The 14,201-nt window shown below is 39.5% G+C and overlaps 1 protein-coding gene across 1 annotated transcript in view; it reads left to right on the forward strand.

Moving 5' to 3' along the window:
- AFF3 (AF4/FMR2 family member 3) overlaps positions 1–14,201 on the forward strand; it is a 547,917-nt gene that overhangs the window by 90,043 nt on the left and 443,673 nt on the right. The window contains exons 3-6 of the mRNA XM_036028289.1: positions 2,392–2,466; positions 4,777–4,897; positions 5,891–6,203; positions 6,333–6,718. Coding sequence (XP_035884182.1) covers positions 2,392–2,466; positions 4,777–4,897; positions 5,891–6,203; positions 6,333–6,718 — 895 coding nt within the window. The remainder of the gene's footprint in view (positions 1–2,391; positions 2,467–4,776; positions 4,898–5,890; positions 6,204–6,332; positions 6,719–14,201) is intronic.

The following is a 14,201-nucleotide window of genomic DNA, read 5'->3' on the forward strand; positions in this document are numbered from 1 at the left end:
AGACTGATTTTTGTCTTTTGTTTTGGAAATATGAAAAAATTATAATAGCCCAGTATTCTTTTAGTTCTTTCTGTGCGAAGAATAGCTTCCCTTTGTTTGCTTGCCCCATTTGATGCTGTGGGGCTCATGATCACTATTTATTAACACTGGGCTTATAGACTTAAAGGTGTAGCAAGTGTGGCCACTGCTGGGCTCATGGGCACTTCCTCTTGCCTAGACAGACAGGAAGAAAGAACTTTGGACATTGCTGTTCCTTTTACATTATGTCTTCTTTATGACATCATTTTAATGATCAAATTTTTATCCTAAGTTTTCTGATCTTTGAAGAAAATCTAGCAATATCTACTATCTCTGTCTTTCTTCAGTGGACATTGTAAGGATAATTAAGGAACAGATGTTTTTAACTCAATGTAAGGGAGAAGCCATTAGGCTCGAAGGTGTTACTGTTATTTAGCTCCATACTGTTAACATATGATCAAGAATACATTAATTTTGGCTCTGGCTGGTGTGGCTCAGTGGATTGAGCATGGGCCTGCAAACCAAAGGGTTGCTGGTTTGATTCCCAGCCTAGAGCACATGTCTGGGTTGCAGGCCAGATCCCCAGTAGGGGGCGCATAGGGGGCACATGAGAGGCGACCGTACATTGATGTTTCTCTCTCCCCTTTCCTTCCCCTCTCTCTAAAAATAAATAAATAAAATGTTAAAAGAAAGAATATGTTAATTTTGGAAATACTGGACGATAAGATCATGTTTGGACATCTATTCCTATTTAACCAACACAATTGGATTTTGCCTGAGCCCTACAAAATACCTCAATTTGTAGATTAAAAACAAATCGATGGGAAATGATCAGAAAGTGTTTACTACATTTTTTATTTATCAGCTATTTTTTTTAATTCTAAAAATAAGTGTCTTTTAAAAGGAGTTTATTAAAAAGCTTCATTTTCTAGAATGTTATACATCTGTAATACATAATAAATAATGTAGCTGTTGGCTGCCTCCACTTTCATGCAAAATAAATGAATACATTTGGTGACATACATTTGAGGAGTTTAGTTCTTGTAATTTTCACAGAAATCAGGAACAACTTTGCAGATGATAGAAATTTTACCATCTGCTAGTAACAAAGAAACATAGCTCGTAACACAAGGCTCTTATTGAGTCTAGCATATATGCTTGTATTGGCATGCCAGGATTCAGAATTCTCTGTAGCTCAGGCTCCAGAGAAGCTGGCCTGTCAGCCTGTCATAGGAAAGGTTCCTTTGCTTTTAAAGCAGATGGCATGGTCCTCACATTGCTTGAATGACAGAGGAGAGAAGAGAGCTCTGAGTTTTAATGGCAACAAATCAAGAGAAAGGCATTCTCCAGGATTGTGAGTACCTGCACAGATTTCACTTGTAATTAGTGAACTCACTGTTGAGAAGATACTGTCTTTATGAATCAAAACATTTAGTGTTGGTAGAGATCTAAGTTCAGATGTTTAGGGAGAGATGGGGGATGGCAAGTACAGACTTTCTCTTACAATGACATTGACTTTAAGCAGGTGGCATTTTAACTTCCTAGTTGTGACATGATACGTGCGGGTTGTGGTTAAGGGTAAGGTGTGGATGGGCTGGGAAGAGCTGAATGAATGCTTCATGGAGACTACAGAGATGCCTACCAAGGAAGGGGACAAGATTCCTCTGGAAAGGAAGGTTTTGTAGAAGTGTTGCCCCTCTTAAGTTTCCTTTGCTCTCATCTGGAGAAGGGGGATGATTGTCATTTTTGGTCATTTTGCGTTTATCTGATGGTGTGGAAGGTACTGCATGACACAGGTACCAGGGTGGTCCCATAAAAGATGGCCAGTGCATTTTGTTGATATACTGTGTGTAGGTGGTCCTGAGGGTGTTCAGTCCTGTTTAGTATTAGAAGCCGTAGGCTAGGTATGCAGGCAGGACCTCACTAGAGAACTAGTTAGCAGCAGCCTGCATCTTGGGGTGCTTTTGGTTATCGTCAAACTTAAAGGGGTTGGGGAATGAAGCAAGTTTTATTAAGGAGGAGGTGGTTCCTCCTCTCCTCCATCTTCTCCCTATTTGGAAGTGATCCTTACTTCTGACCCCAGAAATGTAGTGAGTCTGATATCTGCCTAATTCATTTTTATTTTTATCTAGATGCCTTTGTCTTAAACATATAAGCCAGGTTGCAAACTGCGTGGGGTTTATAAATGTGTTTTGTTTTCATTGCTACACTTCACATCGTCCCTCCCTTTTCTTGTCACACCTCCTGTTTGGAGCCCCTTTGCACCTCTTTGTCCTTGGGGGCAAAAAAGCAGACAAGCCCATACTCAGTAGGATACAAGGACTGATCAGGTTTAAATGTTTTCCCTTCTTGTGGTGTCTGCATTTCTTACAGGGGAGAAGACATCTTAAACCAGAGGAATGACTCTTTAGTTGTGGAATTTCAGTCATCAGCCAGCCGATGCAGGAGGTATTATTTTGGGCATGAGGGCCTTCTCAGAAGCCCAACGTCACCCTAAATGACCACCTGCCTGCTCCATGTTACATAAGACCATGTCGTGCATCACTTATGTGTTTGGTTGGCTTGACCCGCCTGAGGGCAGGGAGCATGTTTGTGGGAGTCTCTGTGCATGGAGTTGGGCACAGCACACTGGGTGCCTCACAGGTGGTTGTACATTCTGGCGAGGGGAAGGAGTGTGCTGCATGCAATGCAAGCTTTTTTTTTTCCTTACTGCACATGCTGGTATTGGTCCAAAGTTAGCAAGTTCACAGTGAAACTGGAATTCTCTTCTCTGTGAAAGCCCACTTTGTATCCATCCATAGCACGAGTCATCTGTCTAGAGAAGTCTCCATTTGAAATCCATAGAATGTTCATGAAAGCTGGGGTTTCATATTGTGAACATCCACAAGGAGGGCAGGATAGTTATATTCCCTCCATTGAACTAGAAGCCTGTTTTTGAATAAAAGTGTCATTTCCATCTTGTGCCTCCCTTATGCCATTTAAGTGTCACCATAGCCACCCAGAGAGTTCTTTGTGATGGCAATGTGAGAGCTGTGAGCCTCTCGGTTAGGCCGTGGCCGCAGTCTCTCTTTATATGAAGGTCACTGGTTGGACTCCCAAATCTAATAACTTTGGGTAATGTACTAAGGATGAATTAAAATGCTAATAGACTACATGTTCTTTTTTTTAACATTCCCTACTTTTAAATTTAAATGCAGTGCCCTAGGTGCTCTTACAGCCTCACCGGGAGCATTTTTAGCTTTGCCAAGGAGACAGCGAATTTAAAGTATGTTCTGGCCAATGGACAGAGCTAGGAGGAAAAGCAATATTTATTTTATGATTATTTTATTTGTGCCCTTTACAGTTATATAACACAAATATTCTCTCTATTCTCTCTTTTACTCAAGATAGCAATTCAGCTAAAACCAAAACAAAACAAAAAACCTTATTATTTTCTTAAGTTTCTTTGAACCCACATACCCTTTTACTATTAACAGTATTTAATAGTGATACATTGGATTTGGGCACCAAAAGCCATTTGGAAGCCCTTTTTATAGACTACCTTCATGTTTAAACCTTACACCACCACCGTGAAACATCCTGTTCTATAGTGGAGACAGTGGGGTGCAGACGCAGCATGTGGTGTTTTCGTCTTCACGTCACTGGTGAGGGGAGAACCACAGTCAGTAGGTCATTGTCTTGCTCCCAGCTTGAGCATCTGCCCTCAAAGGACCAAGTTGGGGGGTCTAAGCAAAATGATAGTAAGTCACTTAAATGAAATGCTTCTGCTAGGAAACAAAGGCAGTGCTCATTTTGAGGGACATACACATTCTTTGTAATTGGTCGTGTTGGTTCTGTGTCTACACTGAGGCCAGATTTATCTATGAGCTGGAAAAAAAAGTGTTTCCTTCTTTCACTAAACGGGTCACTTCCTTATTATTAGTTGAATTAGGCCCTTTATTTTCTCCTTAATGGGGGGAAGGAACACTATTTCTTCCTTAGTCCTCCCAGTTATCTGGTGTCTGGTCACTTCATAATTGCATTTTAGGAGAAGAGATATTAATTTTCTCCAACGAAAGGCCGAGTTCCTTGATGACACACCATAATTCAATTTCCGTTCTCTCCCTTCGTTGCCTGTACCTCTTCCTCCTGGCACATTTTTCATAGTTAGGAGGAGTGATAGTGTCAAATATATCAAAAGGAAGAATTGATTCAGTTCTAGTTTGACGACTTGACTGATTAACAGAGATCAGAAGAAGGCTCATAACTGTGAAAGCCACTGCAGCATGGAGTTTTAACAGCTCTTTAGGGAGCTGGTTAATGAAAGAATCACTGCAGAAACACAGTCATGCAAAAAAAAAAAAAGGAAAGATTAGGAGCATTCTCATATAATGTTCGAAGACTATGTCATAGGAGGAAATGTGCTCATAATTTCTATTTACACATTGCAATAATTACTGCCTGCCTTAAGATTACTTTCAGTCTTCTGCTGTCAGAGTTGCTTAGATATTTCCTCTTTCACATAACAGGCAGAGAGGTCTAGTACCGGTTAGAACTTGTCCTAAGGACTTTTTTCCTTCTAAAAAATGTAATTATCAGATACCCGAGCCTGTACTGCTTGATTAGACCAGTTTTAATCTGATCCATGTTCTTGTTATCATCACCATTTGTCCATGAACCAGACTTCTGCACTCGGGTGAGTGTGAGATTGTACTTTAGCCTTTAATTTATGTATGTGTGTGTATGTGTGGTTATTCTCTTTTCTTTCTCCTGATGCAGTGTCTATGAACCAGATAGAAATGTGTTACGGAGGAAAGAACGAGAAAGGAGAAATCAGGAAACTCAACAGGATGATGGCACATTTAATTCCAGTTATTCCCTCTTCAGTGAACCCTACAAGGTAAATGGATTTCTGTTGTTCATCTCCACCCCTCACTCATTGGTCCCTCACTCAATGGTCCCCCCAGGATAGCAGTCTTGACCAGAAGAGTTGACCAGTCAAATTTCACTTAGTTTTCCTCCTGTTCGGCCTAGGAAAGACAACCCAGCCACTTAGAATGAGGCCTTCCCTGACAAATCTTGGTGTCAATATTGAGAGTTACTTGCTGTAATTTTTATCAATAATATACACTTCATCTCTGCATTAATTTTCAAAGTCACTGACATTTATTATGTTTTCTAAGGTGTTAGGAAACAAACACTATTTAAAAAGGTTGGGTTACATATCTGTCACATGTGGATCATGCTGGGATCAGAGTCATCTCATAGGGCTAATAAGACAGAAACTTGGATTGGTTTTCATTACAGAAAGGCCAGAAGTATAGCTACTTTTTCAAAATGGAATATCATCCCAAATTTCACTAGTATCTTAAGTTAGGCTGCTTGGAGCAGCTGTGTATAGTTTAGGCCTGCAGCTTCGTGTGCATTTAGCCCCATATTCATTTTAAACTTCACTCTGCCTTTTCTTGCCTATCACAATTACTCTGACAAGAATAATTACATATTTAGAAATTGGAAAAAGAACAATTTGAGCCAAATCTGAATTGTCAAGAAAAGCTCCAAATGGGACTACAAAAAAGAAAAGGAGACATTCCTGGAGAGTCTTAATCTGAACCATTTTATGAAGTTGCATTACTACAGTGTGTGATTTCCTCAGCTGCCACACAGTCCCAAGGACAGGTGCCTTTTTTGCTTACTCCAGGGCCCTTAGGTTTCTGGGTCTGGTGCAGTGCAGAGTGCTGTCAGACATCTTCAGAGATGACGATTTTGATTCATCCGTCAGCTCGCATTCTGCATGTGACAACCCAGTGCTCTGTGGTTGAGAAGGGCACCTCTCCATTATTTGTCGTGTTTCTGTTGTATCTAACAACAGGGTGTGTTTTTCTTTCTCCAGACTAACAAGGGGGATGAACTGTCCAACCGGATCCAGAATACCTTAGGCAATTATGACGAAATGAAAGACTTTTTAACTGATAGATCTAATCAGAGTCATCTCGTTGGTGTTCCCAAACCTGGGGTTCCTCAGGCTCCTGTGAACAAGATCGACGAACATTTTGTTGCAGATTCAAGAGCCCAGCCCCAGCCCTCATCTGTTTGCAGCACTGCATCTTCCACACCAGCAGCTGTCCCTGTGCAGCAGAGTAAGAGGGGCACCATGGGCTGGCAGAAGGCTGGGCACCCGCCACCCGATGGCCAGCAGAGAGCAAGTAAGCGTGGACACAGGTTGATTGATTTGAACAGATCTGCTAATCCAAAGAACCATAATAAAAAACCTAACCACTGTGTGTCAAGCCCCTCATCCTCACCTTCCTCTTCTTCTTCTTCTTTCAACTCAGCACAACAGGGCTCTCTCAGGACCTTGCTTGGAGATGGTGTTGGCAGGCAGCAGCCACGGGCCAAACAAGTATGCAATCTAGAGGTGGGTCTTCAGACCCAGGAAAGGCCACCTAATATGCCAGCCAAGCACAGCAGCAGTGGACACTGTGTTCAGAATTTTCCTCCATCCCTGGCTTCAAAACCCAGCCTGGTTCAACAGAAACCGACCGCATATGTGCGGCCAATGGACGGCCAAGATCAGGCTCCTGATGAGTCTCCAAAGCTTAAGTCTTCCACAGAAACCAGCGTGCACTGCACATCATATAGGGGAGTCCCGGCCACCAAGCCGGAGTCCACCAGAACCAAGGCCAAGCTTTCCAAGTTCAATATCCCCAAACAAGCAGAGGTAAGTCTTTCCTCCTTACTACTTACATGCATGAGTAGTTCTGTGTGACCACCTCACAGTTGTGAATTCAGTTTTCACATTTCTTTACTTCAGTGCGTGATTGACTTCATGTAGTAGGATTGTAGGAGTCCATAAGGAAGGATGTACTCATAAACAATGGTTTCTTAAAATGTCAAATTGATTATAGTCAGATTGATAAAATTCTAACAAATGTAATTGTATATGTGTCTCATTTAGTTCAAGAAGGAATGTCTCCTTGAATTTTGTTCAAGGGATATTTTGTAAACAAGCCAGTGTTGATGGAGATATTAGATACTAAAAATAAAAATACTTCAAAAGCCCTGAATTTTTAGCCCTGACTGGTATAGCTTGGTTGTTCGGGCATCAGTCCCACAAAACTAATGGTCGCTGATTTGATTCCTGGTCAGGCACATGCCTGGGTTGTGGTTTGTTCCCCAGTCAAGGTGCCTGTGGGAGGCAACTGATCAATATTTCTATCCTTCCTTCCCCTTCTCTCTAAAAATAATATCTTTTTAAAAAAGTTATAGCCCTGACTGATGTGGCTCAGTGGATTGGGCAGTTTCCTGCAAACTGAAAGGTTGCCAGTTTGATTCCCGGTCAGGGCACATGCCTGGGTTGTGGGTCAGGTCCCTGGCTGGGAGTGTTTGAGAGGCAACCAATCAATGTTCCTCTTGTGCATCGATGTTTCTTTCTCTCTTTCTCCCTCTCTCTAAAATAAATAAAAGCTTTAAAAATCTTCTAAAAAGCTACAATTTTTAGTATGTAAGCAAGGTAATATTTTTATGTAAAAGAGTTCAAAAATTTAACATTTTGGTCAGTTTTGAAGTGTTCCAAGTCTTGTGTTCCAAGACAAATTTACAAAGTAAACCTCAGAATGATTTTGAAAGTAATTCTTAAATGATTCACTGATGATTATGGTGAATATTCAAATGTATCAGATGCCCCGTCCATATAATAATATTTAAGATCCAGGTTCCTTGGTGTTAATTCACTAAGGACTCTCTGTGTCCTATAAAAATTATCTTAGGTTATATGAAGAGAATTAAACCTTTTAGTTCACATTCTCCTGGTTTGCATTTTGATTTTATTTAAATGTGAAGATTGAATGTATGGAATATTAGAATTTAAAACAAGCAAATCACATAGTCACAGAGATAGCAAAGAGGCCATGACTAGTAACTTGAACAGAAATCTGGATGGAAAATGAAGTTTTGTTTTAGAGAAGCACATTTCATACTATATTCTTGATTGATGACAGTTGTCAAGAGCACATGAATAAGAAATATGACTGCACATGTTTTTCTTTTGCTGTGATATGGTGTACTAACTGAAATAAAATGTGAGTTCTAGAATGTTGTGCTTAAGAACTGTTCAGTTTTTTTTTCTTCTTGGCATATTCTTTTTTAAAGATGGAGTAAAAGTGTGGCCAGAAGAGTCTTTGTATCTTAATTTGATTTAATAACCAAATGAGGCAGAGAATTTAACATATCTTTTTGAGTATCTGACAATGCTAAACTTAACCATTTTTGAGCTGTTATCTCAGAAAGCATCATGCACCAGTTGAGAAATCAACATGTTACTGTTAGAGAAGACATTTTTTTTAACTTTGAGATACACAGGTTCTTATGAGGAAATTAGATGATGTATATACCAGTAACTCTTGATAATTCATTTATAATGGATCCCAGAAAGTGTTCATTAGGAATTAATAGAAGAAAAGAATGTAACTTCTGCAAGAATTTATGTTTTTAAGGTTTGTAGGAAACACAAGTAGACACCACCTTACAAAACTGAATTCATTAAGCCCTTTGATGAATTTTTGTTATTGTCATCAAATGACCTACAAGGGCCAGAAAAAAAAAAGCATGATTTATCCTTGAACAGAGGTGACTGCAGCCATCAGGAATCCCTTTGTAATTTTAATCCAGATTGATTTCTTGCTAAAATGATTTTTATGTACCAAAGAAACTTGAAATTTATTTCGTAATAATTTCTTTATTTTAGGATCTAATGAGCTGACAAAGCCCTGGTTAAAAGCTGTGTTTGATCACCAATCCAGCTTATTAACTAGATAGTTTTCATTAGTTTTTTTGGGTGTGTTGTTAATAATGAGGACACTTTCAGGATGCCCTTGCAGGACCCCAGATTGGGAATGACGTACTGAACTGGTGTTTGGTAATCACAAGACGAAGGAAATGCCTGAGATAGAGTCAGACTGACAGAAATTAGAGCTTTGATACAGGAAGTGTTTCACTTCCCCATGTGTAATGACATTGAACCAGTCAGCCTGTGTCTTCCCAGCATTCTACGCCCAATACTTCAAAGAGAATAATTGTGAATTGATAGGAAAGAGGTAAGAACTGTTGTTCATAGTACAAAGTTATAACTGGGGGATTTTTTTGTTGTGGGATATACAGTGCTTACTTTATCAGAAAGCTTTGCATTTTATCGAAAATAGGGTAATTTGAATCTTGTTAACACTGCTGTGTTTCATCAGTCCACTATCATAAAAACAAAATGGCTCTTTCCAGTTAGTAGCAGGGTGGTAACCTGTGAGTTACATTTCCCAACCTTCAGACTCAAAGGGTTTTTTTGTTGTTGTTGTTTATTTGTTTTTACTCCAAGAAGTTAAATACCTTTTAGCAGCTATATCATTTTACAAAGCAATTTAATAAAATCCACATTCTTAACATAGAAACTGAAGAATTTTATCAAACTGTCAGATTTTACTTTTGAGGGAATATTTGCTTTTGTTTTTTGGAGAGAAAATAAAACAATTTTTAAAATACCAATGCCCATTTTTTCTTACACATATACCACCTGTGTGAAAATATCCTCTCAATAGTTCTCCAGTGAATCAGAGAATGTGTTTTTTAGGGAAATTGATAGAGGAAATGACCTGAAGGGAGCTTGTATTTCTCGACCATACTTTTCTAGGATGATAGCTGTAGAGCAAAACTATGGCAGTGTGAAGAATTTGGGAGCTAAAAGGAAGTGTTAGAAAAGAAGGGCAAAAACAGGGAAGGCACAGATACAGTTGTGTGGCATTGTATAGGTATGTTCCTCATGAGAAAATCAAGTCAATGCCTAGGTATAATGTGATGTGAGACATTATTAAAAAATCTAAGCTGTGGTCTCTGCTTCCAAGAAATTTAACATGAATTGAGTAAATTAAATGCCAGCACTTAGCTTATACTTTGCAATTTCTGTCACTTAAAGTCCAAACTAAATTTAAAATTATCTTTCTAGCCCTAGGACAATTCTCTCATTTTCATAATCCTCGTAGAAAATATTCTACATTATTTTTTAAAATTGAGAATTTGTGAATCTCTTCTGCCTGATTTTACTCTTATAAATTCTTCATTCTTTCCCTTATAACACCTGCACTCTATCTGCTGCCATGGCAAGTTATTTCTCGTTATTCTGTAGTCTTCTATAATAGGTAATTAGTGTAGAAAAATTTAGTGCAATTTCATGTGGAAGCTAAAGACCTCAAGGGAATTCCTTAACTGATACACCTGCCTCCTGGCTGGCCTTTCTTAGCTCAGTTTTGTGTTTAATGAAAAATATATTTTTGTTGTTATAGCCAAGTCTCTTACTCTTGATGCCACCCTTCATTAAGTGGGCCTTCCCTGGAGTGCTACTTGGTGGAAGGGTGACTGCTGTTAGGTGAGAGTCAGGGGACTTAATAAATGACAGAAGCCTGTGTTCTAGAATGTTCTAGGGTAGAGCACACTAAATCTTATTTCCAGTTGATGTGAATTATTTTTTGTTTCACACAGAAACCCAAAATTAATATTTGCCCTTAACATGTAGTTCAAGATATGGACATTGGAGACTATTTACCTAGAGGGCCAGATACAGGTTTTGTGGGACCCACAATATATACTGTTTTGGGAGTCCTCTTTAGAAAAAACAGAATAGGAAAACATCTCGCACTAGAAATTTTTCCAAAATCACGTATTAGCTCATTGCTAGGTCCCCTCCTGGAACCTTGGAGAAATCTCCATTCAGGAGGCCCTGAAGTGCCTGTATCTGTCTTTGGCTCATGGAACAATAATAAATTATTATTAAAATGATAATTTTAGATTTGAAAAGAGTGCTTTATATTAGCCTCAAACTTCATAGAATTTAACAATGATGCTAGGTGATGTAGGCAAGGCAAAAATGAGCCAATACTGTGAAACAGTCTAATATGCAATACTATCGAGACAAAGTGTGGGTCTCAGAGGCTGTGAAATTGTTTGGCAAGATTACAGTTTCAGCAGTAGTATTCCAAAACATACACAGTTTAGTCTCTGTTAGCTGTTAATTTAATAAATAGCTGTGATTTGAAACTACTCTTGCAGAGGGCTCTGATGGTTGTAAATAGAATGCATTTGAAAAGCCAGAGAAAGAAGAAAACCAGTGGCTGCTGCCCTTGCTTAGTGATAAGGAAAGAAACACCTAAATCTGAATTTCCGTGAATAGACTGTGTATGAGGAGTTTTCATTGTGGTTGAGAATTCATCGTCAAAAACAGAGTAACGATTTTTGGTTGATCAAAATTTTATTTGTTAATATAAGTAATTAAATAGTTTAAGATGTATTGATTAATCATTGTGTTTTCATGATGGACATTTTAAAATCACTATTTATACGAGGAATAAGAACATAAAGTACAGTGATTCTACAAAATAGCTTCCTAGAAAAGCAATTAACTGATTTTTTTTATGTTCATAGAAGATAAATGGTGTAGGCTTCCTATTTCCTGTCACTCTTGGTTACCTTTGTATGAAAATGGATTTCTTCCACATTAAAGTTGGCACCAGCCTGTCGGACAAAAAAGGCATCTGCAAAGCAATGTGTACGTTACATATTTGTGCCAGTCCAAAGTTCTTAATTACGTTTGAGATGTCTAATGTTTTCAAATCCAGCTATGCTGTTTGATTGTGCATTGATGAAATGAGGGTGAGTGGCTAGCCTGGAGACTCAGTTTCCCTGTCTGTTGTAGACCCATCCTCCCCATCACCCTCATCTCCATTCTCTTTCACCCACTGCAGACAAAAGCCATGTCCTGCTGTCCAGGTGACTTCATAACAGCACCGGTGGTTGTGTTCTGCACATCCTCCTGTCCACACAATGCACACACTCTGTTCTCTTTCTGAGAACGTGGGCAGCTTGTGCTGTGTGGCCTGAGAAGAGTGAAGACTCAAAACTTTGATCTCAGATGCTGGATGAAAGTACTTGTTTTCCTTATTGTAGAGGGGTCATTCTGAAGGTCATCATGAAGGCTGGCAAGTGGAAATGTTTCCATATTTTTTAGTACTTTTATATGTAGCCAGCAGGGTCCTTAAGATAAGGCACTTAATAGCAGAAAAATTTGAAGAATGCAAATTAAAATGTGTCCTGTGGTGTGAAGGTGCTGGTGCCCTGTTCCATCTGCTTTCCCTCAGGGCTCCTGCAGAGTAGTGTTCTAGCTGTAAGGTAGGAAGGAGGTGGCTCCCAGTGCTAAAGGCATTGTGAACAGGACCCGGGCCCCAGGGGGAGGCTGTTAGCAAGCCCCACTCCGTTTTCCCTGCATATTTCCTCAGTTCTCATAAAGCTTTCTCTCTCAGAAAGCATCTGGACATATTAAGGCTGTTTTCCCTTAAACTATAATCTTATGTGTTGATCAAGAGCCTGGGGCTAATCAGAGCCTGGGGCTCTGGGACTAATCAAGAGCCTGAGGCCTCTCTGTATTTGGAGCCACTTGAAAAGATGACGTTTGATCCAGCAATGCTCCCACCCTGGAAAAGTGTCACTGGACAGTCCAGTGAGAAATCCTTCTTTTGTAGTTTATCTTCCCTTAGTTGGAAATCATGTGTGAGCACAGTGGAACATACGTGGCTCTGCAGACCAGCAAGGACTGGGTTCAAATCCTTGCTCTACTACATGTGAGCCATGTAGGTGGGAGCACGTTATTTAACTTTGTTGGGCCTCAGTTTCCTCATGTGCATAGGGGAGAAATTGATAATATCTGCTTAGGAGAGATATTGGAGGGAGAAGTAAATGAGACAAAGCATGTGACGTGCTTAGCACACTGATAGTGCAGTAAGCATTCAGTAAATATTGGCTATGTTATTCTTACTACAAAACCTCTGAAACAGCAATAGCAAACAAAATGTGAAAAGGAGATATTATTGGAAGTGGGTGTGTGTGTGTGTGTGTTTGTGCATCCGTGCTAGATGAGGTGGGAGAAAGGAAAATGAAAGTCTGAAAGTTCTTTTGTATTTGTTAGAAATAACTGAAGTCTTTGAAGATGAGGATGATCTTGGATTAATATAGCAAAGCCTGAGTGGCCTGACTCTCCCTTATTTAATGCTTGCCTCCCCATCTCCACCCTACCCTGAGATTTTATTGATGAGGCTGAGATTGAATTGTCTCTCTGTGTAGTTGACTTTTCTGAGCTATTAGCTATATGGAACAGATCATACCTGAGCTGTGTCTCCAGTTAAATGAAATACACAATCAACAGGATTTGAGCTGAGGAAAAATGTTAATAAAAATGTAGAATGACTCACTGAAATAGAGCTCTTTGAAGCCACAGGGTGTTGAATAGCAGGTTTAATTGGGCTGAGCAGTGGAATTACTTATGTGATTAACCAGTGTTAGCAATACCTTTCTGGTAGATGGAAGTGGACTATCCCTGCTGCTCAGGATCCATCTCTCTGCCATAAATGGGCTGATTTTCGAGCAGAATAAGGACTGTGATTGCTATTGCTAGACTGTCTTTGAGTTTGACTCTCACTCCATTTGCTACCCAGATGACCGTGTGTCTCATTGGCTTTATTTGTAATGAGGAATCATGGTTGTACCTTTATGAGTTTGCTGGGCTGCTGTTAACAAAGTACCACAGGTTAGCTGGTTTAGAACCACAGAGATTAGTTGTCTTACAGTTCTGGAGGCTAAAGTCTGAAATCAAGGTTGGGTTTCTACTCAGGTTGTGAGGGAAAGTCTGTTTCAGTCCTCTCTCCTTGGCTCATGGATGGCTGCTGTTTCTCTGTGTCTTTATGTTCTCCCCGCTCTATTGTGTGTCTGTCTGAATTGCCCCTTTCTACAAGGTTTTCAGTGATACTGGACTAGGGCCTACCCTAATGACCTCATTTTAACTGGATTACCTTTGTAAATACTATTTCCACTTAAAATTTAAAGTGTGAGGGACACGATTCAATGTAATAGCACCTATCAATAGCATTTTAGTGACTAATTAATAAGTTAATACTTGTACAGTGCTTAGAATAGTGACTAGCACATGATAAGCACTGTGAAATCCACAGTAATAATAACTCATAATAATTAGTATAATAATTTATATTAGCTCTGTTTGTTTCATGTTTACATTCTAATGGGCTCAACTCGAGGTGGTTTGAGATCTCAGGATTCAGAAAGTGAGGTAAGGTAGATAGAAGAATTTCACTAAAGTATGAGTGCCTCAAAGGGAA

The sequence above is a fragment of the Phyllostomus discolor genome, chromosome 6, assembly GCF_004126475.2.
Source record: "Phyllostomus discolor isolate MPI-MPIP mPhyDis1 chromosome 6, mPhyDis1.pri.v3, whole genome shotgun sequence".
NCBI lineage: Eukaryota > Metazoa > Chordata > Mammalia > Chiroptera > Phyllostomidae > Phyllostomus > Phyllostomus discolor.